Genomic DNA, 27,352 nt, shown 5'->3' with positions numbered 1-27,352 from the left:
AACAACACTTTTTAGGAGTTGGTTCCCAAAATTCTGTTCCCACGTTCACCTCACAACCCATCAAATCTCGATATTTTTCCTCATCAGGCAGTAGATTCAGAAGTTACGAGATCACAAATTTTCGCTTAACTTCTTCGCATAGACGTGTCCCATACCCGTCGATCTAACCACTTTTAATTAATAATAACTAAAATTATTATATAGACTTAATTTTATTACTGGTATTATTAATATTGTCATTATTATTATATTTATTGATATTTTCTGTGTTACCAATGACCTCTCGCTTTCAAGAATCCCCCATTCGAATTACAAGACCAGGCCATCTTAACTTCTCTGGGAAAATCGCGTGAGTACATGATTCACGCATGTAGCCCTCATGTATTCATCCAGACATTCAGTTACTTTTCAGTTTGTTAGATAGACTGCAAGATAAAGTAAGTCAACCAGAAAGACAAATGTTATTAACTCCTTTAATTTCTTACAGAATGAGTTATGAATTTTGGAACAAGGTTACGATGAATTATTCAAAACTGGTTTCATTGCAGACGGATAATGATACGTAATTTGATGGCTGCTTGTGGGAAGCCAACTTTACAGAAGTTATCAGAACGATTTGACGGTTAAGAATCCATCGCAATGTCACGTCTCACTTAACACAGTAAACAAATTGGAGTCACATATTGAACTCGTAAAGGGGATATTTTTGAGAGAATAGTCCAAATTATATAACGAGAAATTTTTTTTAAATATAAATACTATTCGCCTGGGTGTGAAGATGATTTTTCTTTTTGCGATGTTGCGCCGTCAGAATCTTGTCATTATTTCGATAATAAGTTTTATTAGATTATGATATCTTTACAGCTGACCATCTTTTGTACTCGAATCACACAGGAAAAAACATGTGTCATCTCATCGCAGCCCACAACGAATCTCAAACAGGCGTTTAGAACGTTCAGTATGCTCTTACAAACTGTACCTTGGTCTTCCCTATTTTATGATATGATACACGCCATTACTCGGATAGTTATCTGTCGAACTTTGACCCACAGGGATCAAAGTCTGTGAGCTGCGAAGAGCGGCCATTTTTCAACACTATGATCTATTTGGAGGTTACGTTTTACAAACATATAAAAGTTTCCAGATGCGCCGTTTACGAGTTTACATATTATTAAAGCTTTGTTTTTATTGCAGATGACAATATATGAACGAGACACTGCATGGAATTACTTATAAATGTGTCCGTGTTATTTTGGGGGAGATTAGATGAGTTAATGTTCTACAGTTACAGACCCTGTAAACTTATTTCGTTTCAGTTTTCAAACTGATAGCTTTGACCAACTTCTTTACAACTTTATAAAAGCTTCATATTTCACAAATCACACCCAAATCCGTAGTCTGTACTTTTAAGAAGTCTTAAAAAGCATTGAAATCTCAATCAAACACCATTTTGAAGATCGATATTACTTCGTAAAAGGAAAACACCTATTTTGTTGGTGTTGTCAATTGGCTGTTTGTATTGATACAAGCAATGCGCTAATTTTTACGCATTAATGTGTGATGTCTACGTCGTCCGTATATAAGCAGCTTATGTAAATGCACTGTTGAGGCAAAGAATCACAAACAAAAGTTCATGAGTCATGCATTCCAGTTACTTCCCCTCACTCCTTCGTGTGAAATGGAAGGTCAGAGGGTGGCAGTATCACTAGCGGATCAGCAGAGAGAAAACTGTTCGGTTGGAATTAGAGGCCTTCTGTTGAACGGAACCTTGTAAGTACAGCAAACTAAAGCAGTGACTGTTTAACTGGTGTTTGTTTCATTGTTTGCTCATTTCTGTCACTCTTGTTTTCTCCTTATCTCTTGACTTACTGTAAATTACACACGAAATTCTTTGCTGAACGAGAAATTACTGGTTCTTTGCCTTTATGTTGTATCATTTAATGATTCTTCATTGCATGTTTAAAAACCAATCAATCCTAAGAAAGCTATGGGCAGTGACCAAGATGCTAGATCTGAGATAGTGTACTTTCATCCTTGCACAGAAAGTCAACAAAGGAATTTTGTTAATTTGTTGCAGTTATAATGCTGATTGTGTGGCTGTTTGGGCTATTGATGCCCACAATTTGGGCTGACACCCCAGCAAACTGCACATTCAGTGATGTTGCTGGAAAGTGGGTGCTGTATGAGGGGTCCAGGATCCACAACGGTTCCATTGATTGCCGAACCACTGGTCAGTAGAATAAGCCAAATTATTTTGTCAATGTGAAGCTCTCTCTCTCACACACACACACACAAATACATAGTGAAAATCAGTTCCAAAAAATTTGTTTCATAAAACTGGAAACTATGGTTTTACAGAAAAATGCCATTCTATTAAACTGGAGGTCATACAGAGTACATGTAAAAACTGTTGTGCAAACAATAATTTCATGGGACTCTACGTTATGACTTCCAATTTAAAACAATGACATTTTTTAATTAAACCATAGTTTCTGGTTTTATGAAAATTATTTCGTCTATATGGCCCACCTTAGTTTACATAACTCAGAATGTAATTCTTTAGAACTAAAGGCACATAAAAGTGATTGTAAATTACATCTGTCATCAGTGTCTGTACTTCGGAAGCTGCGTGTGAACCTGAGGTATCCCGATGTGGCTACTGATGAATTTGGAAACCGTGGCCACTGGACTATGATCTACAACGAAGGCTTTGAGATCACAATCAACCAGAGGACTTTCTTTGCATACTCCTACTTCACAAAGGTAACAAACAATGGCAGTGACACTGATCTTTCGTAATTTCATTTCTTACGTGCTTCAAGAGATTTTTGTAAAATATTTATGTTTAATAGTACCTGGAATTTAAAAAAATGAAGACTTCTTTAATGATGCTGTCAGTAGCTGAGACTATATAGCGTTGAATGACATGATGAATTTGCGATATAGAAGAAAGTGGCCACGACCTGATCTAAAGTACTATCCTGTATGTACTGAAGAAAACCATGAAACCACCTCGGTACGAACAGTTGATCTGTGGGCTATGATTTCAACCTGGGACCTCCTGAATACAAAGGAAGATGTAAAATAACAATATTAGACTCTCCAATATTCACATCCAAATCTTACGAGCCACCACCACATGCATTTCCCAATTCAGTTTTACAAAATTAAGTCACACATAGTAATTACTATTAAACTGCAGGAATCATCAAACATCACCAGCTACTGCGATCAGACATTCCCCAGCTGGTCTCATGACGTCACATTACGACACTGGGCGTGCTTCCACGCATACAAGCAAAGTCCGGTACCACCAAAAGTGCACCGCGATCCATTTCACAATTTGACTAAGGTAATGCAAACTTTATATATAAGTCACAGATTTAAAGAATTTTTGTATTGGGCTAATTTACGGGTTCAGTAATATAATTAATGTCTTCTTGGCACTAGATGAAGATCGGTAGTCAAATTTTACATTCAGAAAGTCACTTTTATAAACTGTTAATATTAACAGAGAAGTTCTAACCTATTTAGAGCCTACAGAATTTTGGTTTGTGTTTTAGTTCCTGTCTCATCTCCATTTGCTATACAAAAATTAAGTGAGTAAGTAAAGTAAAGTAAAGTAAAGTTTGTCCCACTATACGCCATGTAGGCGCTTGGGGGGAGTGGAGGTATAGCTCCTCCCTTTCTTGACCTCGGCACTAGATGGGGGTGAGTGGTCAGCATCACGCCCCGACCGGCTTTACCCCCGGGAAAGGACCCCGGTACCCATTTTAGAGGAGGCTGGGTGGGACCCAGAGCCGGTCTGGACGCAGAGGCTAGAGGAAAAATCCTCTGCCCCCGTCGGGGATCGAACCCCGGTCGTCCAGCCCGTAGCTAGTCACTATACCGACTGAGCTATCCCGGCTCATAAAATTAAGTGAGTAATGCTGTTTATTCTAAGAGCCATACAAAACCCATAAATACACAAAATACAAAGACGTTAAATACTACAGCAAATGGTGCATACAGCTACTATTGAGCATTAAAGGGTTAATGGACTACTATCAGTTAAATGTTTTATATCACTAAAGCCTAGTTTCTTAATTTATTTTAAAATACTTTTTGTGGTGCATCTGGATCAGTGTGAGAGGAGCCATCCTTGGCTGTCATAAGATATTTTCCTGCAGCGATTGAGGAAAACCATTAAAAAAACATTAGTAAACATAGACTGTTATCAGGTCACGATTTGAACCCAAGGTATCCTAGGCATGAAACAGGAATGCTAACCACTACACTGCTTGTATTTTTTGGTTTCATTTAGTGGCTTTAACATAAATATTCTGCGCTGTTGGCCATCGAATTGTCAAAGATACATGCAATTCTAACATCTTTCCGAATGTTAAAAAGGGAGGGAGATTGTTTATTTGTGGAAACATACATTCTCTGTCAGTATTTGATCTTACGGACTCTCGTCAAAACAGGGCAATGAGATACTCTCTCTAGACGTACTTCAGCAGCTTGTGGACAAAATAAACAGTGCTCAGACTTCTTGGACAGCAAAGGTGCATCAGCCATTTGTGGGGAAGACACGACAAGAGATGCTGAGGATCTGTGGTGGAAAAAGGTACTAAACAAAACCTTTGGTCCTAAAAATGATTAGCTTCATTATTGTAAAACTCAGAGCAGAGTCTGTCAGGGTGTTTCATAAAAAATTAAAAACATGGAAATCTGTCTGCTTCAGTCTAGCATAACCTGCATCACAGGGAAGATTTATTAAACAGCAATGGAATATGTTACATTTTTGCCTGAGATGCCTTTGATGTGCACCCAGGTCTTGGCTGCCTCACCCTGTTTCTACAGCGAGACCCAGCGCAGCGCTGCAAGCGATGGCCGCATCATTACCACCAGATTTCGACTGGCGTAATGTAAATGGCATTAATTTTGTGTCTCCCGTGAGGTACGGATTAGCTCACGCTACACCAGAACAACAAACACTTACAATTGAAAAATAAAATACAGTTTCCCTTAAGAAACATCTAAAATACCCAAGATACTGTATGTAATTCCAGTATTTCATATGTTAACTCTTTCAACAAACTACGGTCAATACAACGTAAGAAAAACCAACAACAGACAGTATTAATGCATAATGAATAGCTTCATAATTTGTACTCTTCACTTGGGATTCATAATGCGATCAAGTCTAGGGTATGACGGAAAATACGTAGCAAATATGTGGGAACAAAAATTCGTACAAAACTCAAGATACTCCAACGCCTTTCCACTCATGTCTTACAGAAACCAGGGTGCATGTGGCAGCTGTTATGCCTTTTCATCCATGGGGATGCTGGAGTCGCGTCTGCGCGTACAAACTAACAACACGCTGCAAGTGCAACTGTCCCCTCAGGATGTGGTCAGCTGCAGTCAACTGTCACAGGGTTGTGACGGGGGTTTCCCCTACCTTGTAGCTGGCAAGTATGCCAAGGTGGGTACAGGGAAACATTATTCACTGCTGAAGACGAAGGTAGTATATTCCTAAGAAATGTTGGTAGAATACCAGGGGATGTTACTATACAAATTTTATGCATTGCTTATCATAAATGCGTACAATGACATTTCATGCAAATGTCATATTGTTATTTTCCATCTTTCTAAAGCATAAGACTCAAAACTGGTAATATAACATCTGTGCAAGCCAGTGAATTGAAACTTAAATATTCTGGTACCTCCAAATCCTAAAATGCACCATACTGACCCTTACAAATGAACTGGTCTTCCATCTGTTTTAATTTCCAAACCATCTAACTAACTAACTAGATGGCTTACCGAACCCGAAGGTTCATCACCGAATTAACCAAAGCCCTCCACCGGACCCTGTCCTGGGCCAACAAAATCCAGTTTCCTTCAGCTCCTATCTCCCATAGATCCCGCCTGAGATTATCCTCCCATCTACGTCTAGGTCTCCCCAGCGGTCTCTTCCCTTCAGGTTTCCCAACCAGTACCCGGTGCACACCTCTTGTCCCATCCATGCGCGCTACATGCCCCGCCCATCTCACTCTTCTCGACTTAATCACCCTCACAATACTGGGGGAGCAGTACAGATTTTTAAGCTCGTCATTGTGCAGTTTTCTCCACGCCCCATCATCTTCCCGCTTAGGCCCAAATATTTTCAAACCATCACTTGGAGAAAAATGAATTGAAATATTGTCATGAAAAACTAAATGGTGTTTTAAATATAAATGATTAATACTAACTAAATATGCACATTCTGTGCAGGAATTTGGTGCTGTAGAAGAAAAATGCAACCCATACGTGGGAGGGGGAGGATCCTGCACTGGACGCACTTGCCTCAAGCACTACACAGCGAGTTATGGATATGTTGGAGGTCTGTGACTTCCTCCAGGGACAACAGAAATTGACATTCAGTGAAAACATGTTATTATCTTTGTCAGATTTGAGGTAGTGATGATAATGATTTTCTTTTTGGGTTTTTGTGCACTACATGGAGAGGTCAGAAGATGCTACCAACAGACTTATGCTGATCCATTTCAGTCCAGCCACCTTCACACCTATTTGAATTTTATTCTCCACCTACGTCCAGGTTTCCCAGTAGTAATGCTCTTCAGTATTTTCTAACAAAATAACAGATTTTGGAATTAAGAAGTTCTTTTGTTAAAAAAATTAATATTACATTCTGCTTATTATTGACTGCAGTGGATCGTCATTTATTTCACAGGTTATTATGGCGCTTGCAATGAAGAGCTGATGAGATTTGAGCTGGTACATGGGGGTCCCATCTCTGTATCATTTGAGGTGTATCCAGACTTCCAGAACTATGAGGGTGGTATTTACCACCACACTGGGCTGGGAGAGTTCAATCGTTTTGAGGTAATACAGCTACCAAAACCACTTGTACATAGCAATATTCATTAGCCAGGTGTCAAGATAGATTTCCCATACCCTTTAAGGATGCATGATAAATGATCCTCGAATACCGATGGTGATGCCATCTTCATATCGTGCATTGCAATATCACAAGTGAATCTCTGAACTAAGAACAATCATTGTATCTGCATTGGAGGAAATGTCACTGCCAAAAGTTTAAGTTTAGATTTAAGTTATTATTATTTATTATTGACTGCAAGTGGGTTTTTACCCGGTGGCAGTGACCTACAATAAGACACAACAAAACAATGAGACACAACAAAACAATGAGATACAACAAAACAATGAGACACAACAAAACAATGAGATACATCAACACAATGAGACACAACAAAACAATAAAAAAGGACACAACAAAAACAATAAGACACAACAGAACAATGCGACACAACAAAACATAAGACACATGTCTAATATCTTGCTGTCAACGTAATGAAACAGTCTTTAAAATGAAATCTTAACTCGGCAAAATGTTTTGTGTGTGCTGAATTATTAATGTTGTTCATAAAGAATTAAATGTAACCATCTTCAGTCCATGTTCATGATGTATATATTTTCTCCATGCAGATTGTAAACCATGCTGTCCTATTGGTGGGATATGGTGCGAATGAAACAACAGGAGAGAAATTCTGGATAGTAAAGAACAGCTGGGGTAAAGGCTGGGGAGAAAATGGTTTTTTCCGCATACGACGAGGCACAGATGAAGTCGGCATAGAAAGCACAGCGGTACACGTTACTCCCATACCTTAGACTAATGAAGCAAAGAAATGCAAATTTTTAGTCTTTAACCTATTATTTTATCTCTGCATTGGTTTATCTGTACAAGTGGACTGAACAGACTGCTGCTACTCAGACATTACCCTTCCACTGCCACATATTTTAAATGCAGCTACTTTCTCTCGGATAAAGAGGTGTGTGGTATCACCGTCTTCATATATCCCACTCCCTTAGAACTGTTAAATAATTAAATAGTCATGAAACTTGGTATGAATATTTGTACAGAGACAAGTAATACAGTACAAGACTTACAGGTTACATGCAATGAATTTTACGTAGCTCAGATCTATGCTAGTAGAAATTATGTTTTGAAATAGCTCCCTAAGTTACGCAACTTGCATACATTGTAATAATGTACAGGGCCCAGCGTAGCCATCCTGCTTGTTCCCGCTGACCGATTACTTTCTTGATCACCTCTGTAGTTGCTGCATATTACCAACATATAAATTTTATTACAAAAGCTTCTGTTGAAGTACAGCGTGAGTCAAATGTCATGATAGGACAAAGCAAACAAGAATCCAAAATTAAAGTCACAGCATCATACTACACATATTTCACTTTGCTTAGCTAAAAAGCTGAAGCAGTAGTAGTTTTTCTCAAAATAGAGAACCAGCTGAGCACCCCGGGTGATCACCCCTAAAGCTAGCCTCCAGCGGCATAATGCCCACACCAGATTCATCAACGGCCGTAACTTATTTCAATTCTTTCCACGTCGAACAAACCGTGCACTCACATTGTGAAGCACGGTGGATGTTGGCAATAATGTTAGGAGTATATTATCTTAGCATTTGTACACGGTGACTAAGGAAACACCTCAGTCAGGACAACTAACACACAGGCTTAGAATCAAACGCGGGTCCTCCTGTATGAGGCAGGCAAGCTAACCACAAAAGTGTGATGTTAGATGAGAAAGGATATGACAGGAAGTGGAAATGGCCTGTTTTAACATTCTACTATCCCAGCATTTTCTTGGTGAGGCTAAGGAAAATTACAGAAAACTGCATTTTCAGCAGCTGGTATGTAGCTAAAATGTAAAGCTGGAACTTCCTAAACATAAAGCAGCATTCAGTGAAAGGCAATCAACATGTGTAAACTCAACATATTTATTCATATATTACCAACAACAATTTATGCTAATGATACAGCCTTATCGCAGGAACGAAGGGGGAGTAAGATAGAGTGCAAGCTTGACACAAAGATAGGAATTGTAGCCAGGATCTGGCTCATAAATTGTTAAGTATTAGCTCGCGCAAAAGATATGATAATCGAAAATGGCCATAACAGTCAGTTTCAAAACAAATATGACCCAGTATAAAATAACCCAACATCTGTTCAACATTTTAATTTTGCCAGACATCGGGAAGAGTTACTACGTTTCCATTCGTTGCCAGGTTAAATGACTGAAAATGCACATAAAATGCTTATATAGTTAACATTTTTTTACACTTCATATAGAAAGAAGCTCAAGGGGACAATTTTAAGGTTCCTACAGAAATGAAATTCATTTCACAAAGAAACTGCCATTTAAGTGTACAATACAAATGTACGCCAAAAAATGTCTTGTTCTGTAGAATACAATGGCTTTACCTAGAAAGTGCCATGGTCCATACAGATAGGACAATCCTAGACATGCTTCAGCAGTCCGTACCATAGCGCTTCACTTCCAGAAGAGGAACCAAATTCTCTTCACATCTCATGTCAGTCTACCTAAGGAAATTCTAAGAAGAGTATTCATTGCTATTCTATTCTGACACAATTAGCAACAGCATATCACATTTCTCTATTCATATAAAGTACGCCTCACCTGAAACAAGTTAGGTGACATGACGTGATTTTTACACTATCAAAATTATTGAGGTAATAAAATATTCGTCGTTGCATTGCATCTTGAGCTATATTACAATGGGTCATATCAAACTTGAGTCAAACTTTAAAACAGAATCGCATATCAATCACAATCTACAGCACTCTGTCCACTCCTCCCTTGGAACAAAAGATGTTTCCAAATATTAAAACTTTAAGAAAATAATATGTAATAAAAAGGGTTACATGCCACACAGTATTTCATAAAACATTTCTTCGATGTATTTCAGCAATTCCTAAACTTTATCACACCATGAACACCTCCCATGAAACATCTAAAATCAATAAGCAAATACCCATCTAAAATGTTTTTTCTGACCATCACCTGATTTGTCATGCATGTTTCATGATAATTTTCCCTTATGAATGGAAACAGAGCTCATGTAACCATACATCTCGAACATGCGAATAGAACAGACCACCAAAAATAACATCTCTAAAAAACAAATGAAGATATAACTGTCTGTACTAAATTTTATTTTAAAACAATATAGGCTCTCAAAAAACAGTACAGTTACACCTTACCAGCAAACACCCTGAAACATTTGGCATATCCACAGAAAACACTGTGAAGTGTGTATTTCAGTCTTATTTCGTAAACTCGTTTGAACAGGTTTTTACGGAGACAGATGCAGCCCCAGGCTTGTTTCACACAATGTAATTGGTCTTCATATGCAACAACAGTTTCCTCAATTATTCTTCTCCACAACTGTTATTTTTATTTAATTTCAAAATTCTTAACCCTGTCTATGCTATTTATAAGCTGCCATGTACAATGAAATACCAATCTTTTTAAAAACACATGCTATAAAAAGATTCTCAGAACACAGCTGTATGAAAGACAACAGTTCAAATACGAGTGTTTCTGACAGATCTGTGTCAACAGCGCATAAGAACACGTTACGTCTGTCGACGAAATACTACGTCAGACATTCAAATGCACTGAAAAAAATGTTGATCTGACACGGATCTCTTTAGTCCAAAACAATGAAGAAACTAAGCACAGGGTTGTTCAAATAAGAAGAAAAGCATAGCACTGAAAGGGTTAATGCAAGAAGTAACACGTCGGTCTATCTGTTTGTGGAGGGGAGTCTCGCAGACAATATTTTTACAACAAACCTCTAAATATTACAACCAAATCTTTGTGCAATGTAGTGAAAATTTGAAGCTATTAATACATGATCATACAAAACATTGGAAAAGTTAATTACTTTTACTGAATAAAAATAAACACCTGTAGCACCTTACAATATACCAAATACAGACGTGCTACTCCTCTATACACGAGTGCTCAGTGACTTTGTCAGAACTGCAGGATATAATTTCTGAGATTTCCCAGTCAGAAATATCATATTAGCATGCATCTAATTCTCAATGGTCAGAGCTATGGAGAGATTAAAGATGAGCTGAATGACACTAACGATGATTATAGACGTACTTCCAACATGACTCAGCACTACAGCTGATACATGACAGAGTACCTGAATAAGCAGTTCCCCAACTGACTGCTGTGCTGACTAGACCTCTAAAATTATTCTTTGTCAGGACTTTTTCCATCGTCTGTTCTTCAAAATCACGACGTTTCAGAGGCTGGTTCTGTCTCCGTCTTCAGGTGAGAGGTACTTACTCTGTTGGGTTCCTTAGATCAAGCTAGTCTCTGTCACTGTCGATGTCTAAGGGACCCAACAGAGTAGGTACCACTCACCTGAAGACGGAGACAGAACCAGCCTCCGAAACGTCGTGATTTTAAAGAACAGACGATGGAAAAAGTTCTGACAAAGAATAATTTTTGATGTAAACTACCGTCGTCAAAACCCTTTAGAATTGAATGACTAGACCTCATTCCCCAAGATGGGTTACATGAGAAATATACTGTATGGGAAGTACAATTAACAGAAGAGAACTACATCATGGAGTTTTTGATGCTGTAAGATGCATGAATGATTGATGTTCTACTTAAGGTTAAAATAATCTTGGATTTCAGATTTCCTTAACTCCATAGCCACTGAAAATCAGACCATGTTCATATATTTCTGACTGGGAATCTCGAAAATAAGATCCTAAAGTAATGACACAAAATCAACAGACACTGTATAAATGTGTGATGTACAAATATAATAAATTATACGTCCCAACTAATTAACTACTAAAACACGACACTATTAGTCCGATCCAAGTTCCCACATCAAATTACCTATATTGATGCAACAAGAATAGAAATGAAGATCATGTTATAGCGGTACCACGTGTGCATAAAATTATGTTCTCCACATGCATACAGTTCTCAAAAACATTGGTGTAAAGAATGGTTGGTTAATTTATTTTACCACTGATCCAATCAATGTCAGCACTACAAGATTTAACAAAACGCGATGAGAATAAAACGTGTTCGAGTATATTGCAACTTCTAGTGAAATAAATATGCTTTATCAAAATTACTCTCAAGAAAATTTGATGTAATGCTATTATAAAGAATTCCAAAATGGTAACACTTAGTTGGTATACCCAGATATGTCCGCATTTCTGAAGCACGATTATGAATGAATTGGGATAAAAGTGAGATGAATTATCATGGCTTACTTTAAGGTAGGCATAGATGAACTGAGGAAAACCATATAAATCTTAGGCAGGGACAGCTGGTCCTACATAACATTTTTAACTTGGTACGTCCCATGTACGTCATTATTGTTGCACCGACCTCCTCAGTGTGCAAGATCATGAGAATAATATGGCAAGGAAATAACTGTAATAAAGTTAATATAAAACAGCAAAGCATAAAATATCTGACCTGGCCTACTTTTCCAGGTATGGAAGAATGTCTTCCTGGAACACTAACTTGTGGCATATAAACTTTATAAAATTCTGTATACATAATAAAAAGTCGCAAGAAAATAGGTCATCTCTCCCATATAACATATATACTACTGTCTGACTAAAACTATACCAAACTTTACAATTTATACTTCCTGAAACGGTGTGTGCAAAACAAATCTGTCTACACACTTAAAAGACGCGCTCATCAGGAAACCTGGTCCCTTGTACAGTCTGATAATGCGGTGAATCTACAGGCGAGTTCTACCATTCATTATATCCTCATACAGCTTTCCTGTCAGAGGGACATACTGTCCACCTGACAAGAAAAACAGCTTATCTTTGATCTGATGTGGGTTGAAGCCTTCAACTTGAAGATCCAGTTTCTTGAGCTTAAATGTGCCTGAACAAGAGATTTCTAGTCATTGAGTAGTAGGTTTCAAGATGACCTGCTACATGGATTATTTGCTATGGACAACATACTATACATCGTACAACTTCAGCTTTAGGGGATGGGCCACGCTGAATATCGAAAATTATCTGTTTTGACGTACACTGCAGGTTGAATCTGGTGTTTTTGGAAGTTGTATACAGGATAGGCCGTATTTAAGATGCCAAAAATTCCCAACCATTACAGATTCACCCTGAATACGGCAACTGAAATGTATTCCAAAATGGATAATTTTCATCATTCAACACAGCTCATCCTCCAAAGCCAAGTTGTATACCGAACTCCAGCTGTGAAAAACCGAAGGACAAGAACATATTACACATCTAAAACTACAACTTAATAATTAAACCTGACCTACATTTCAGTACTGGCATTTAAACCACACTAGATTTAATAGCTTTTTATTATTATTTAGTGTTCTGTCTGACGACAGGTCCATATGAACAGGATCCTTCCATCCTTTTCTCGGACTGGGACCTGTTCATATACGTTCTTGGCAGATGATCCAGAAGTGGTTTGCCATTGCCTTCTTCTGTGTGTGAATGGAGTAATTGTTGGGATGCCACAGAGGAAAACTCCGTGTTGCCTAGACCACGGCCTTGCCCAACACAAGTTATAAATTCGGGCACCGGCGGTACTGGCATTTCTTTCCCGCCTCATACAATGGATATACAGCTATGACTCGGGCTTCAGGAATTACCAATTAATATCATAATTTCCTCCATACTAATGCAATAGTTTTACTGTCATCAGTCAGCAGAAACTCATCTGTGTCAGATGGGTGCATCAAATGAAAGTAATCTTATATATCCCAACCCGTATACCTCCAAGTCAGACATCACAAAGGCACTTACCTGTCATCTGTAACTGTGAGAGAACTCGAATAAACAAAGGACGCGCATATGATGGTAGGTTTTCCTGTACTCCCTTCACAAATGTAGCAAGATTAAGCGTATTGTCGGTATCTACGATAGCTGCCATTCCTGCACGACCTTCGACATGTGGTACCTGTAATCACAATGACCACATGCTCTGTGTCACTTCATATTTTTCACATTTATGCAATAATTTTATATGCATTGCATAAGTAAGTATCTGTACATATTTTGTATATACTATGTAAGCCTCCTGTAATTAGAGGTCTCTCTGTCAGAAGCAAATAAATAATATCTTTTGGCAACACCATCCCTCCTAGCAACAAGCACAGAAGACCTATTATGGCTTATCATGAAAGAGAATTTTGTTTAGACACGTTCCTACGCAGCTTCTCTAGGTTGATATTTTATAATTTTGGCGGAAATCCATCACAGATCACTCACTCAAAACACAGTTTCCAGCTCTTACATTATTTATCATATGAAAGCCCTCTTACATAGATACTTTCTATGTTCTCTGTGGACATGAACAAAAATAAAGGACTGATCACATTTATACAGAAAATAAATCAGATATGTACAGCAAGATCAATACAATTTTATATGAGAGATGCAGTATAGCATAATTCTTCTTCTTCTTCTTGTAGCGTTATAACCCTATGTGGGTCTTAGCTTGTTCGACGAGTTTTTTCCATTCTGTCCTATCATTCACAATTCTTCTCCATCACCTCACAGCCTCCTCCACGTCATCTATCCATCGTTTCCGTGGTCTCCCTCTCATCCTTCTTATAGCTTATTTCTTGGAAAATGATTTAATATTAGTCTTTACTGTGTTGTAATCATGCAACCAATGTACTACAATGAGAAAGACAAGTTGGCCATCATTCAGCTGTTTCGACTAAAATACTATGTTTACAAGTTTGGAATTACAAATGCTATAGAGATTTTCTTCCAGCCTGTAATTTACCTTTCACTTTTATAACGAATGCAGTGTAGATATGTGGAATGAACATGATGGCCTTACCTCTACTCCATACACCACAGCATCTTTAAGTCCTGCCACATTGCTGATGACAGCCTCCACCTCAGCAGTAGACACATTCTCTCCCCGCCACCTGAACATACACATATATTTCAGTTTCAAATTACTAACCTAGCATACGACTCCATGAAGTAACTCTATACTTACATAACGCAAAAGTTCAGCACCCATAATACCAAAGTAAGTCACCGGACACGATCACGAGCCAATTTAACCCACCTTCCAACATATTTCACTAACATCATTTTAATATCCTCTTACCTTCTATTCTGTCATACTGCAACCTTCCAAAAAATAACACTTTAAATATTAAGTCCAATGCTTTCACTTAATATAAATTACTAATAACCACAATGCAGGACTTCCTTAGTACCTGAATGTATCACCAGTCCTGTCCTTGAAGTAGAAGTAGCCAAGCTCATCCATCACCAGAATGTCACCTGGTACAGAAAAATTTGTCAAAATTTTAAATCATTTTAACCCATGCACTGCTGGTCCAGGAGCACACTGCTGATAAGAAAGAGCCATGAGTTTAACAACTGTAGCATATAAGTTCTTTTGCAGGTATTTTATATTAAAAGTAAAGTTTGTAACGCTATGTGCCGTACAGGCGCTTGGGGGGAGAGGTGTTACAGCTCCTCTCTTTCTTGACCTTGGCAATAGATGGGGGTGAGTGGTCATCATCATGCCCCGGCCGGTCTGGATGCAGAGGCTAGAGGAAAAATCCTCTGCCCCCGTCGGGGATCGAACCCCGGTCGTCCAGACCGTAGCTAGTCACTATACTGACTGAGCAATCCCGGCTCATATTTTGTCTATTAATATTATAATAAAAATTTGTGTCAGTGCCACATTTTAAGAAAGAAATTTATATAAACAAATTTCTATCCTACATATCTATTATGAGCAGCCATCTTGTATTAGAACAGGTAGTGAAGATGTAATGAAAAAGTGACTATACTTACAAAGCTACTACTGCTAGTAGAAGCTTCAAGCATGCTCTGTAGAAAATACAATACGTGTAAAAGGATGCTGACACTTGTGATGAAGTAATGAAATTCACAACGTGCCAATGCAGTCAGCTGGCACACAGCATTTATGAGCACGTAGTGCAACCACATCACGCAAGCAGTGGATGGGTTAAAAGTCACATTTTAAAATGTCCATGCAATAATCAGTAACAGTAATTTAATTAACAAAAACAAAGGCTTTCAAAAATAAAGTCTAAATAGTTCACATACCGAGTAACAGATGATGTACACTTATGCAGAGGTTTTGTAATAGATATGAAGAATTTATTTTAAAATATTTTAATTTATTTACACAGACATTTTTAAATTCTTTCTCATGACATCCATTAATATAATTAATATTGGAAAGGATGATGATGACTATGATGACAGGTACTTTGCTTATTAAAAATTCAGCAGTTAAGAGAAAAACTAAAATAACCAACTTCAAATTATGTGCCTTAAGTGAACTAAAACCAACTAACCTGACTAAATTAAAGTATGTGACTAACTTCAGTAATATTACTGATAAGCGTGTAACTATATAGTAACAGAACCTTAAGATTCATACCACAAAAACCAAAACCCACACTTGCATATTATCTCAAATCACTTCAATTGAGTTCACAACCTCAGAATCTATTTGCCATCCTCCCATTTTAATATTGTTTGTCCATATCCCCCTCGATCTTTCAAATAATATTCTAAGAGTCTTCTTCATCAAAACTCTTCCTTCCACATCTGAGAGTCAAACCCAGCCCATCAAATCCATTCAACTTATCTCAGTACAAGGTGAGCTGCTTAGCTTACCAGTATTAAACACCTGATCACCATGCGCAAACACATTACGAATGATTTTCTTTTTGGATTCCATTTGGTCCGCATACCCAGTGAATGAGCTGACAACTTTCTTAGGGTTGATCTTCCCAACAAAAATCCCAGGCTCTCCTGCGAATGTACAAGCACATACTTTGACTATTTCATGCCACATCAGTCTGAGATCATGAAAGACGAATACGATGTTAAACAGTTCAATAATTCACACAAACTACAGGTTCAGGAAGAGACACAGTGGAAAATTTTCAAATTCATTACTCTAAAACCACACCAAAAAAGCAAGGAAGATAAAATTAGTCCAACTAGGAAGTTCTCTTCAATGACATGATGGTTTAGACAACAGTATCCAGGTTATATATGATAAAGAGGTTTTCATAGCGGTGAGTACAAAGATTTCTGTCTTCTGGGTTGTTGCGCTGTGTAGTCTGGTCAATGTTTACCAACGTTTCAGAGGTCATACTGCCTCCGTCATCAGGGCGATGAGTATGAAGATTTCTGTCTTCTGGGTTGTTGCGCTGTGTAGTCTGGTCGATGTTTACCAACGTTTCAGAATTCATACTGCCTCCATCATCAGGGCGATGAGTACAAAGATTTCTGTCTTCTGGGTTGTTGCGCTGTGTAGTCTGGTCAATGTTTACCAACGTTTCAGAGGTCATACTGCCTCCGTCATCAGGGCGATGAGTATGAAGATTTCTGTCTTCTGGGTTGTTGCGCTGTGTAGTCTGGTCGATGTTTACCAACGTTTCAGAATTCATACTGCCTCCATCATCAGGGCGATGAGTATGAAGATTTCTGTCTTCTGGGTTGTTGCGCTGTGTAGTCTGGTAGATGTTAACCAACGTTTTGGAGGTCATACTGCCTCCGTCATCAGGGCGATTCTTAGTATGAAGATTTCTGTCTTCTTGGTTGTTGCGCTGTGTAGTCTGGTCAATGTTTACCAACGTTTGAGAGATATGCTGCCTCCATCATCAGGGTGAGGCAGTATGACCTCTGAAATGTTGGTAAACATCTACCAGACTACACAGCGCAACAACCCAGACGACAGAAATCTTCAGTATCCAGGTACATAAAATTAAAGATGTTTCACCAAACCCAGAATGTCAACTAGACAGATTCAGCAATGCTATGCAAAATACTGAATTTCCAGCACTTATATTGAGTGCAGAGGTCCCTTTTAACATTAAATTACTTTATGAAACAGCCTGGAAATTCTAGCACAGCCTCTAGAAATAAACTAGGAAGTAAGAGGGGCAAATGGACCATGCCACGGAACAGGTCACCAGTTTCTCACTGCAGAGGCTCAGGTTTGTACCCAAGGCCCACATGGGATCTGTAATAGGCAAATGTGGCACTGGGACAGGCTTTTTCTCTGGGTATACGGCATGAAGCAACATGGACAAACATCTAGGCTGCAACCAAAATTCAAACCCACAATCCTAATACAAACCATTAACAACTTACATTTTTTGGCCACCAGGATAGTCACAGCTTACTCCTTTGTTCCAGTAATTATTTTTTTTCTTAAATATTTGTTACAAAAACATGGGTATGTTGAAGTCTGGCTTAAGATAATAAAGAAATTATGCACCCAACCACAAAGAGAAAAAGACAATCTGAAAAGCCCTAATAACAAACACACCTGGTTTGCATCGTACACAAAGTCCATTCTTCCCACGCAATGGCTCACCAGTCATCTCCTCAACTTGAATTAGTCCCACAGGATACAAATTCCCTGCATAGCAAGGCACAAATCCCACGGCCCCAACTGTGCTGTCTATGTTCACTGTAAATTAAACATAATTTACTTCTTGGAAGCATTTCAGATTTTATATGTTCTTTGTATTCACCACTTAAAGTAAACATTTAATGGGAAAGTCATATATATCTGTGTATCTATATGTTTCACCCCACAAACCAGTTAATGTATTTAAATGAAATCTGGTGAAAGTAGCAAGTTCATAACATCCATCTAGCAAATTTCCTGTTAATAGCTGTTCGTAAGAGACTGACGAAGGATGTGACCACGCAACCGATACCTAGATCTTTCAAGTGGTCTCTTACCATGAAAATTTATGACAATTTTTGTGTGCATTCTTTATTTTCACCACGTGTGCTACATCTCACCTTCCTAAACTCAATCATTCTAACAGTATTAGGTAAAATACAAAAAATATAAAGACCTAATAACGTAATTTTATACATTTTCCTGATGCTTCCTCTTTCTCACATCAAAATATTCTCCTCAGGGCTTTGTTTAAAACACTCTCTTCCCTCTAAATGAAAGTCATAAAACTACAGATAAAATTATTTTCTTTAGGATGTAAGAACAAAGTTTGAATGTCAAAATTTATTTCCTAAAAAAGAGCATTTCAAGATAAAACATAACACTGACCAAGGTTTGAGTTTCCTTCTGTAGCACCATAGAACTCTCCAATTTGCTTTATTCCAAATCTGGTGACAAATTTCTCCCAAATCTGGGGCCGTAACCCATTGCCAAACATGAGCCGTACTTTATGCTGCCTCTCTCGAGGATGAACAGGTACTGACAGTACGTAACGACATATTTCTCCGATATACTGTGCCACCTGGAAAAAGAACACGACTTGGGTCAACACAGATAATACCTCTTTTTGCTATACGCATAATGAGTTTTTGCTACAATAACATGAGAGGCCCCAAGTTTCCAGTGCAGCCCACCAGCCCTCCTATCCGTTGCACAATCAGTCGCTATCTTTGTCTGTGTTGTTTTCTGCACATTCCACTCATAACTTTAGAAACTTATGTAAGTTTTATATCAAAACATTTATTTTTATTTGTAGTGTTCTGTCTGACGACAGGTCCATATATTATGAACAGGATCCTTCCAACCTCTTCAGGTTGTCAGGGACCTGCTCATACATATATACATTCTTGGCAGAGATGATCAGAAGTGGTTTGCCATTGCCTTCTTCTGTGTGTGAGTGGAGTAATTGTTGGGATGCCACGGAGAAACCGGGGAAGCCCCCGGAGGAAAACTCCGTGATGCCTAGACCACGGCCTTGCCCAACACAAGTTATAAATTTGAGCACCACCGGGAATTGAACCTGGGACCCCAGGCTTACAAGGCTAGTGTTCTGACCGCTAGACCACCGTGGCCATCAAAACATTTACCTTCCTTTATAACTTTCACATGCTTATTCATTACAATAAACAAATAAACAATACAGATATGTTTACTGTATATTATCTACTACTTCTTTATATACGTATATGTATCATCTCAGGTTGCTCTTCTTATTGTCTTTGCATTACTGAGATTAATTCTCATTTTACAAAATATATATTTAATGACTGGCTTTCAAGGAATTTATCCTTTTAAGTAAAAGGAGGGTTTAGTACACTGATTCCACAAATTTGACCACACTTTCCCAAAGTCCATGCAAATGTCACAATTAAATAATTACAGAACTTGAAATGTCAGCACACCTAAAACCAACTGTAAGCCCACCACTGGACATCATCTCCAGAGTCATCCAATATACAACCTATTTCCAGAAGCTTGACTGCCATTACCATTCCATTTTATACTTTGTCTGTTTATGACACTTTCTGAACCATATGTATTAAGGCTGCCATTCACGATCGCTCCAGATGGATGACATCCGAATGGATGACGTCCAAACGGATGTCGTCCAAAGAGGTACTACATTCACGGTCGCGTCACGCCAGTCGCGGTTTGTTGTCCCTCTGTGAAGTGCGTGGTGTTTGCGATGGACGAAGAATTGGTACTAGCTACGGCAGTATGCCTGTATATTAAAAGGAAAAAACCAAAACGAAAGTGGTCAAAGCAATGGCTCTTAAATAGAAGCAATTGACGTCCTTATGCTCCTTTCTGAAGCAACTTCTAAGGGAATTTTCTTTGTTGGCGGTAGGATCTTTGGTTTTAAATAAAACCACCAATTCTTCCATTGCTAAGCTTCTTTTAGCTTTATCATGATAGTCTTCATTACTTATCTGCCACAAACATGGCAACTCTCTATATTTCTCAATCACCTCAATAACAAACTCACGACCCGACATTATACAAGTTTGGACTTCACTGGACGAAGGCTCGTGGCAGACTGGCATGAGAATGGACCACGTTTCCGCCACTCACAAACCGATTTGGAGTGGCTCGATCACCGATTCCCCCATTCACGATACGATGGCGCGATGGAGTGATCAGATGGATTATGGCTCGACAGAATATCCAAACGAGCCCACCACGCCATGCCAATGGACTTCAGTTTCCGCATTCACGGTACAATTTTGGAGCGACACCGCGCCATTTGGACGAATGGAGCGATCGTGAATGGCGGCCTTTACACGGCACTGAACGTAAGAGTGATTGTGAATGACAAATTATTAAGGATGTAGGTAGAACCCACTGTGAGAATTTGAGGTAGCATCTCAATATTTGCCTGGAAGGATAAAGGGAAATCATAAAAACTTTTCTCCAAGCTGAGAAGCGAACCTCAGGTCTTCTGGGTTTTAGTAACATTTCAAAACCTCTACCACACTGCACAATGCTTCAAACCAGACGAAAGCCATCTTTACACTTGCTGCTGTGAGAATCTCAAATTCTACCATGTATATCTTGTTTTCATGTTTCCCCATCTGAGCTATATCCAGGCACTTACCGTGCAATTATAGGAGATGCAATCTGTCCAGAAGTTCGAAGCTGAGAATCTGGATCGAATAGCAACTGTAGCTCCACGGAGAAGCACCTGTCCCACACCTACCATGCCTCCAGCCGTGTGATACAGGGGCAGAGGTGTATATATAATGTCATTTTTATAAACTTTCAGCATGAAATGCACTCCCATACTAATAAACATGTACCTGAAGGCAAAACCATAATCTTTTTGTAACTATTATTTGAAACATTATTAATGTACTCCATATTAGGAAAATTATAGAAAAAACAGTGTAATACCTGAACAGTAAATTAATTACTAGTTACCAACAAATGATCTGTACTCATAGCAGAGTAATATTTCAAATGTGATTAACCTGTAAACAAATTAAGGAACAAGACTATATAAACAAATATAAAACTGCATAACATTGTATTGGAGTGTCATGTTGTGGAAGAAATTAAACATAGTATTATTAACCATATTTACATAACTTATATAAACTTTCTACTCATGTCTTAACGCCCGATTTATCGTGACATGTTTCAGACCCATGGGATAAAATTAAGTCATGAGTAGATAGTTGCTAAAGTAAAGTAAAGACAATAACATACGAGGCGCGTCCACAAAGTAAGTTTCCCACTCGTCCCACAGCTAGCAAACCTTATATTGCGCGAAGCGACTGTGCGTACGTGATAGAGCAATGACGTAGCATGGCGCATGCACTAACGGCACTTCCCGCGTTCTCACAGTAGCATCGTTGCAGCTGTTGAAGATGGAGGTTCTTATTCCAGCTCCCGCCGACTGTGAAGTGCGGTCAGTGATAACGCTAGGCCGCACACGGCTCGACGGACAGCAAGTCTCCTGCAGGAGTTCAGCTGGGAGGTGTTTAATCATTCACCCTACAGCCCGGACCTCGCTCCCAGTGATTTCCATCTTTTCCTACACCTCAAGAAATTCCTGTCCGGTCAGCGTCAGCGTTTTGAGAATGACAGAGAGGCGGAGATGGTTGTCACACAGTGGTTCCAATCCCAGGCGACAGACTTCTACGACACAGGTATTCAAAAGTTGGTCCCACGGTATGACAAATGTCTCAATTCCGGTGGTGAATATGTTGAAAAATAGCTGGACACTTGCTGTATCTGTTGCAATAAATATTTCCATGAAATTGTATTTTGTTTCTGTAAACGGCCCCAGGGAAACTTACTTTGTGGACGAGCCTCGTACATAATAAAATTGCAATTAACACAATTAGAATGTTACATATTCAAAAATGAAGTTTTAAGGAAATGATGAACAGAGTCGATTAAACGTGTTAAATTAAAGAAAACAACACTTGAATGAACATACCGAAGATGCGTGATCACAGCAGCTTTGGGCATTCCCGTAGTTCCTGACGTGAAGATGTACAGAACATTATCACGATATGAACTCTCAGACAAGTCTTCAAACAGAGGACCAGATGGAGAGGAAGTGAGAGCAGGCAACAGATCAATGACATCAGGGTGCAGCGTCTTGTCTATGCTGCCAGAAGTATACTGGTACAAAGGCAGGTCTCTGACATCATCCCGTACCATCAGAAGCTCTACACACGGAAATAAAATTGATCTCAAAGTATTAAAAGTGGTGGAATGCTAAATAATAATCTTAATACTTTCATATGTCATGTACTGCACCCAGGATCAACCTGTGTGTTTGCCTACGTCACTAGCTTGCGGGCAGAAGAATGACATGCACATACTATGTAAATCAAAGACATTACTAATATGGGGACTGAGACGGTGAGCTAAGAAGTATTTCTACTCTGGAATAATGTTTGTAGTATGGACAGGCCAGTAACCAAATTTAAAAAGTGTTCTGGAATATATCTTCTGAAACTGTCAAGTAATCATTAAACTGCAGATAAATTATTGGAGGAGTCTTCTAAATCATGCAAATAGTTTGCAGCAGAACAAGTGTACAATAAAAGATCACTATACTAAATGTAAAATCTGAAAAATTCTTTAATTCGACCAAGTATCTGGTCCAAATCTTACCAAGTAAGGGTTTTAATACTGTATTACAGATCTACAGAGCTAGAAAATAGTGAAAACTCACCGTTGGCCAGTTCTGAATCAAAGATAATAGCTCGAGAGTTGGCAACTCTAATACTGTGGACAAGAGGTGTTTGCCGCAGATTTGAGTTGATCAATGCAGTAGCTACTCCAATCTTTGACAAACCAAGCCATATACACACGTACTCTGGTCTTGATTCCATAAATAGGGCTACTGTCTGTCCCCGTTTCACACCCACAGATTTAAAATAATGTGCCACACTGTTACTTAACTCTTCAACCTAGAAAGACAAATCACAGCATCAGCCTCCTGGTATAATGCTGTCTCTTGATCGGCTACAACGCATTTTAACATCTTATACTGGAAATCGTACTATGCCAGAACCATTCATATGGGGCAAAAAGTCTTATGGGCAATATGAAGGGACTACAAAATTTTAATATCTTACAAGGGAATAATTATTATACAAGAATGTATCAAGTGGATTTAATGTAATTCCTGAATATAAGTCATACATGTTACTATTTAAAACTGTAAAATCTATAACATAATTTTATTTAAATCAAAGTAAATGATCACCTGCAAAGGCTTCTGTAACAGTTATTTGTGTAGTGACCCTATTTCACCACTCAAACTTCATTTCTCAGTTATTCATGAATGACACCACATCATGCCTTATACGATACCTTAGCAAATGTCCACTGCTGTTTGTTGAAATAAAATGCAACTTTGTCAGGATGTTTCTTCACCAATTCAGAGAAAACTTTGGGGATTGTCATGTTATGTTTCTCCCACCACCACAGCAACATATTCAATTTTGTAAAGCGGTACATTGCCCTGAAAAACAACAAAAATAAACAACTATGAATAACAAGAGAATATGATTTTTAATTATGATGCAGCATGCATATCAGAAAGATCACATACCTCCACTAAAATGTTCTATTATCAAAACCGATAAACATATTTTAATTAAATTTGGTATAAAGGGGTTTACACTAATTTTGGTTCACAGCTGTCCAATACAACACACCTTGCTTTATATAAAGTCCTAATCAAACCTGAAGACTGGAGTGGGGGTTCATCCTACAAAAAGTTATACATGATATCAAATACATATATCATTAAAATCTTTGTTTTCATTTTTCAATGTGGAAAATGTTTTACAAAATACTAGAAAAGCATTTTGTAACCAGATTAGATTTCAGGTTCTCACAGTGGTAATATGTCTGTCATGGTTTTCTGGGTTGTGACACCATGTGGTCTTGTAGGTGGTTACCAACAATTTGAAGGAACATATAACTTCCAAAGAAATGGTAAAAGGGCAATTTCTTGACCCTCAGCAGTGCAATCAACTTTACAAGAACTTACTTACATCCACACTAAATGAAAATAAATGCCAATGCAGCACTGAAAATAATTTGTAATACGTGTAAGCAAGATCCTGGAAGCTCATTTAGTACCATGACAGACAACAGGTTAGGTCCGGGAGACCGGAGTCAGATCCCTGACAAGGCCAGAGGGTTTTCTGCTAGCATCTACATCCTGACCAATTGGTACCGGGAATCCTTTAACCGGTGGTAAAGCGCGGCCGGGGCGTGACGCTAACAGCTCAACCCCACCTAGTGCCGAGGTTGAGAATGAGTAGGAGGTATATATTTTTCTTATTTACTTTACGAAAACATGTACATTCCATTTCAATACAACTTGCACGTCTCACTTTCTTAACCGAAACCATTTCAGCGATTCTGACATGGTATAACAGACACAGAAATCTAACTGTAATAAGCAGTGTTTGTTGGTTTGCTGGTCGGTCATCATTTGCTGTCGTTAGCTATACTGGGACTTCTGGGTTATTTATGAACATGTGTGTTATTACCATCACCACAATATGGTGATGACTTGCTGTTTCGGTGATTTTGGGAACAGGATTTTTTTAATAATAAATAACAAGTGTTTTTACTTACAGAAGATCACGAGGCAGGGTCTTGTATAATATATATAGCCATTTATACCGTCTTCCTGTGCTCACAATCCCAATAAGTCCTAACCAAACCAATTGGGGAATCAACCGACGCCCGATTACGTAAGAAACAACAGAGCCCACAGCTAAAATGCTAGTGACAAAAGCTGGAGAATTTGTTAACATGATTCACAGTCTTGTTTCACTCAAATTCGTAATGTAAAGATCGTTTTAACACATGTTTTCTGATATAGCACGATCAAAGTGTACGGTAAATCAAGTTCAATGACATACATTCTGCACTATCATGTTTGAACTTATCACGACCAACAGCAGCTGAACACGATTACCTTTAGACAATTACATTGATAACATAAAAATCATAGATAAGACATGCAACTAAATGCTACCGGCTGACTAGTGCCGTTGTACTCGCAGCTATGCCAGTTACAAGTATGCATGACGGTGACGTGATCTAAGCAGTACCACAGTCGATATCAACGGTAACTGCTTTTCAACCTTAACAATTCCTCCCTATCAGAAAAACCAACCCATTAGTGCCATGTATAATTCTAAAACCTACTCACGGCAGTGAAAATTTCTGTGCTTATAGCTGAATATGAACTTTATGTAATACACATCAAAGGATAACTATGGATGCCAAAATATGGCCATGTTCTGTATATAGGTGTCTGTTATTCCAACCATGGAGTTTAAAACCAGCCCACATACACACAACTTTGTGCATTACACCTTTGAAGCAAGGTCCATACAAATCAACAAATTTATTCTCATATATGTATGCATGTGCAGTAAATTATGGGTGGAATGGGGGTAGAACTTGTGAATTTGCAGCAACTAATGGGAAAGGCTTTTTCTTGTAAAGAATATATCCAGACATGCAATCAGTTTTAAGTGTAAGAGGTTATGTAAATATGGGAAAATCTTCAGCATCTCGGTTCAGATAATGTTAAAAACAATGGGACTATTGAATCAATTCTTTATTGTTTTTGTATCTTCAAGATAGCCACTTCAATCATTGTATCAACGGTTGAACTGTACATCCTGCCTGCTGAGATAATAGTGCCCCCAAAGAAATATTCTCATGACAGATTATCATCACACACACCTTCACATGGTGAATATCACTAATTTCTCTTGTGACCAAGTCCTGATGGTATAACCATTATACAGTAGTATGGTATATGCCATTTACCAAGATCAGAGTGAATGGTACAATAATCTGATGGGGAGAGAATAAAAGCAAATGGTAAAACTGTTCTTGCATCTAACCACCACGCCATGCAGCTTGTAAGGGCCATGAAATTCAATTTCCATACGTACGTAACTGCAGAACTTGACGAAGGTGAATGTTTCACTCCATGTTGAGACCACTGAACTTCAGAAAGAAACACTGCCTAGCAGAAAGGCTATTTACTAGACCCAAGAGCTGGTCTGAATGTGGAAGAATTGAAACCCTGCTCCTGTCAACATTTAAATTCTGTTGTCCAACGCACAGACTGTCAAATGTACTACAAAGCTATCCCAGCCACTACAAAATGCATACAGGCCACACAAAACATCGATGGGCCACATATGACCTGTACCTAATGGAATGAGAACCCCTGGTCAAAGTTATAGCTAATCTTTTAATTTTCAGTTTGGTTTATTGTACTGAGATGAATAACCAGTGTAGCCAAGTAAACTATAAACCTGTCAACTAACAAACCAACCACATTATCACAAGTCATATTTCATATTCAGGTTTTTATGCAGTGAGCATGAAGATAACTGTCTTCTGAGTTATTGTGCCATGTAGTACGGTAGAAGTTAATCAGCTTGTTGCCTCCATCACCACGTCAATGATGACATACACAGCAAGCACCTCCGAGATGTCCGTAAAGTTCTACCAGACTTCATGGTGCAACATCCCAAAAGATAGTCATCTCCATCATTATTATTATAATTATTCTGACATTCATGTGGACAACCCGAGCAAAACCATAGAAACTGAAGTATGAAGAGTCAGTGCTATGACTGCAACTTGAAATGGGTACCCACCAAATACCAGAAAATATGACTAAAATTT

The 27,352-nt window shown here is 38.5% G+C and overlaps 3 protein-coding genes across 3 annotated transcripts in view; 1 reads left to right on the top strand and 2 right to left on the bottom strand.

Annotated features, from left to right (window-relative positions):
* Positions 1-27,352, bottom strand: part of LOC147874883 (uncharacterized) — a 71,048-nt gene that overhangs the window by 34,295 nt on the left and 9,401 nt on the right. The gene's annotated exons all lie outside the window — the stretch shown is intronic.
* LOC110840885 (dipeptidyl peptidase 1-like) lies at positions 1,656-10,761 on the top strand. Its single transcript, XM_022086179.2, has 10 exons — positions 1,656-1,770; positions 2,078-2,230; positions 2,609-2,763; positions 3,203-3,352; positions 4,464-4,606; positions 4,814-4,939; positions 5,281-5,467; positions 6,259-6,367; positions 6,719-6,870; positions 7,495-10,761. Exons 2-10 carry the CDS (start codon positions 2,083-2,085, stop codon positions 7,675-7,677), a joined length of 1,353 nt encoding a protein of 450 aa, XP_021941871.2. The 5' UTR covers positions 1,656-1,770; positions 2,078-2,082; the 3' UTR covers positions 7,678-10,761.
* On the bottom strand, positions 8,794-25,607 carry LOC110840883 (long-chain fatty acid transport protein 4). Its single transcript, XM_087360927.1, has 12 exons — positions 25,268-25,607; positions 23,987-24,137; positions 23,343-23,580; positions 22,596-22,830; positions 21,249-21,450; positions 18,983-19,175; positions 18,230-18,373; positions 16,564-16,701; positions 15,120-15,186; positions 14,729-14,819; positions 13,684-13,837; positions 8,794-12,781 (listed from the first exon to the last, which is right to left on the bottom strand). Exons 1-12 carry the CDS (start codon positions 25,447-25,449, stop codon positions 12,630-12,632), a joined length of 1,947 nt encoding a protein of 648 aa, XP_087217053.1. The 5' UTR covers positions 25,450-25,607; the 3' UTR covers positions 8,794-12,629.

The sequence above is a fragment of the Zootermopsis nevadensis genome, unplaced genomic scaffold, assembly GCF_977971745.1.
Source record: "Zootermopsis nevadensis isolate Lab colony 2312 unplaced genomic scaffold, Znev_1.0 Znev_ptg000003l, whole genome shotgun sequence".
Classification (NCBI taxonomy): Eukaryota; Metazoa; Arthropoda; class Insecta; order Blattodea; family Termopsidae; genus Zootermopsis; species Zootermopsis nevadensis.
Note: the sequence above shows the minus strand (reverse complement) of the source record. Positions and strands in the feature narration are given on the sequence as shown.

Coding starts and splice junctions, on each gene's coding strand:
- LOC110840885 (XM_022086179.2), top strand. CDS start 2,083: ATGCTGATTGTGTGGCTGTTTGGGCTATTGATGCCCACAATTTGGGCT. Junction 3,353..4,463: donor CATTTCACAATTTGACTAAG/GTAATGCAAACT, acceptor TCGTCAAAACAG/GGCAATGAGATACTCTCTCT. Junction 4,607..4,813: donor AGGATCTGTGGTGGAAAAAG/GTACTAAACAAA, acceptor ATGTGCACCCAG/GTCTTGGCTGCCTCACCCTG.
- LOC110840883 (XM_087360927.1), bottom strand. CDS start 25,449: ATGTTAACAAATTCTCCAGCTTTTGTCACTAGCATTTTAGCTGTGGGC. Junction 19,176..21,248: donor GCATCTCCTATAATTGCACG/GTAAGTGCCTGG, acceptor TTCTTTTTCCAG/GTGGCACAGTATATCGGAGA. Junction 14,820..15,119: donor AGGACTGGTGATACATTCAG/GTACTAAGGAAG, acceptor GTGTATGTTCAG/GTGGCGGGGAGAGAATGTGT.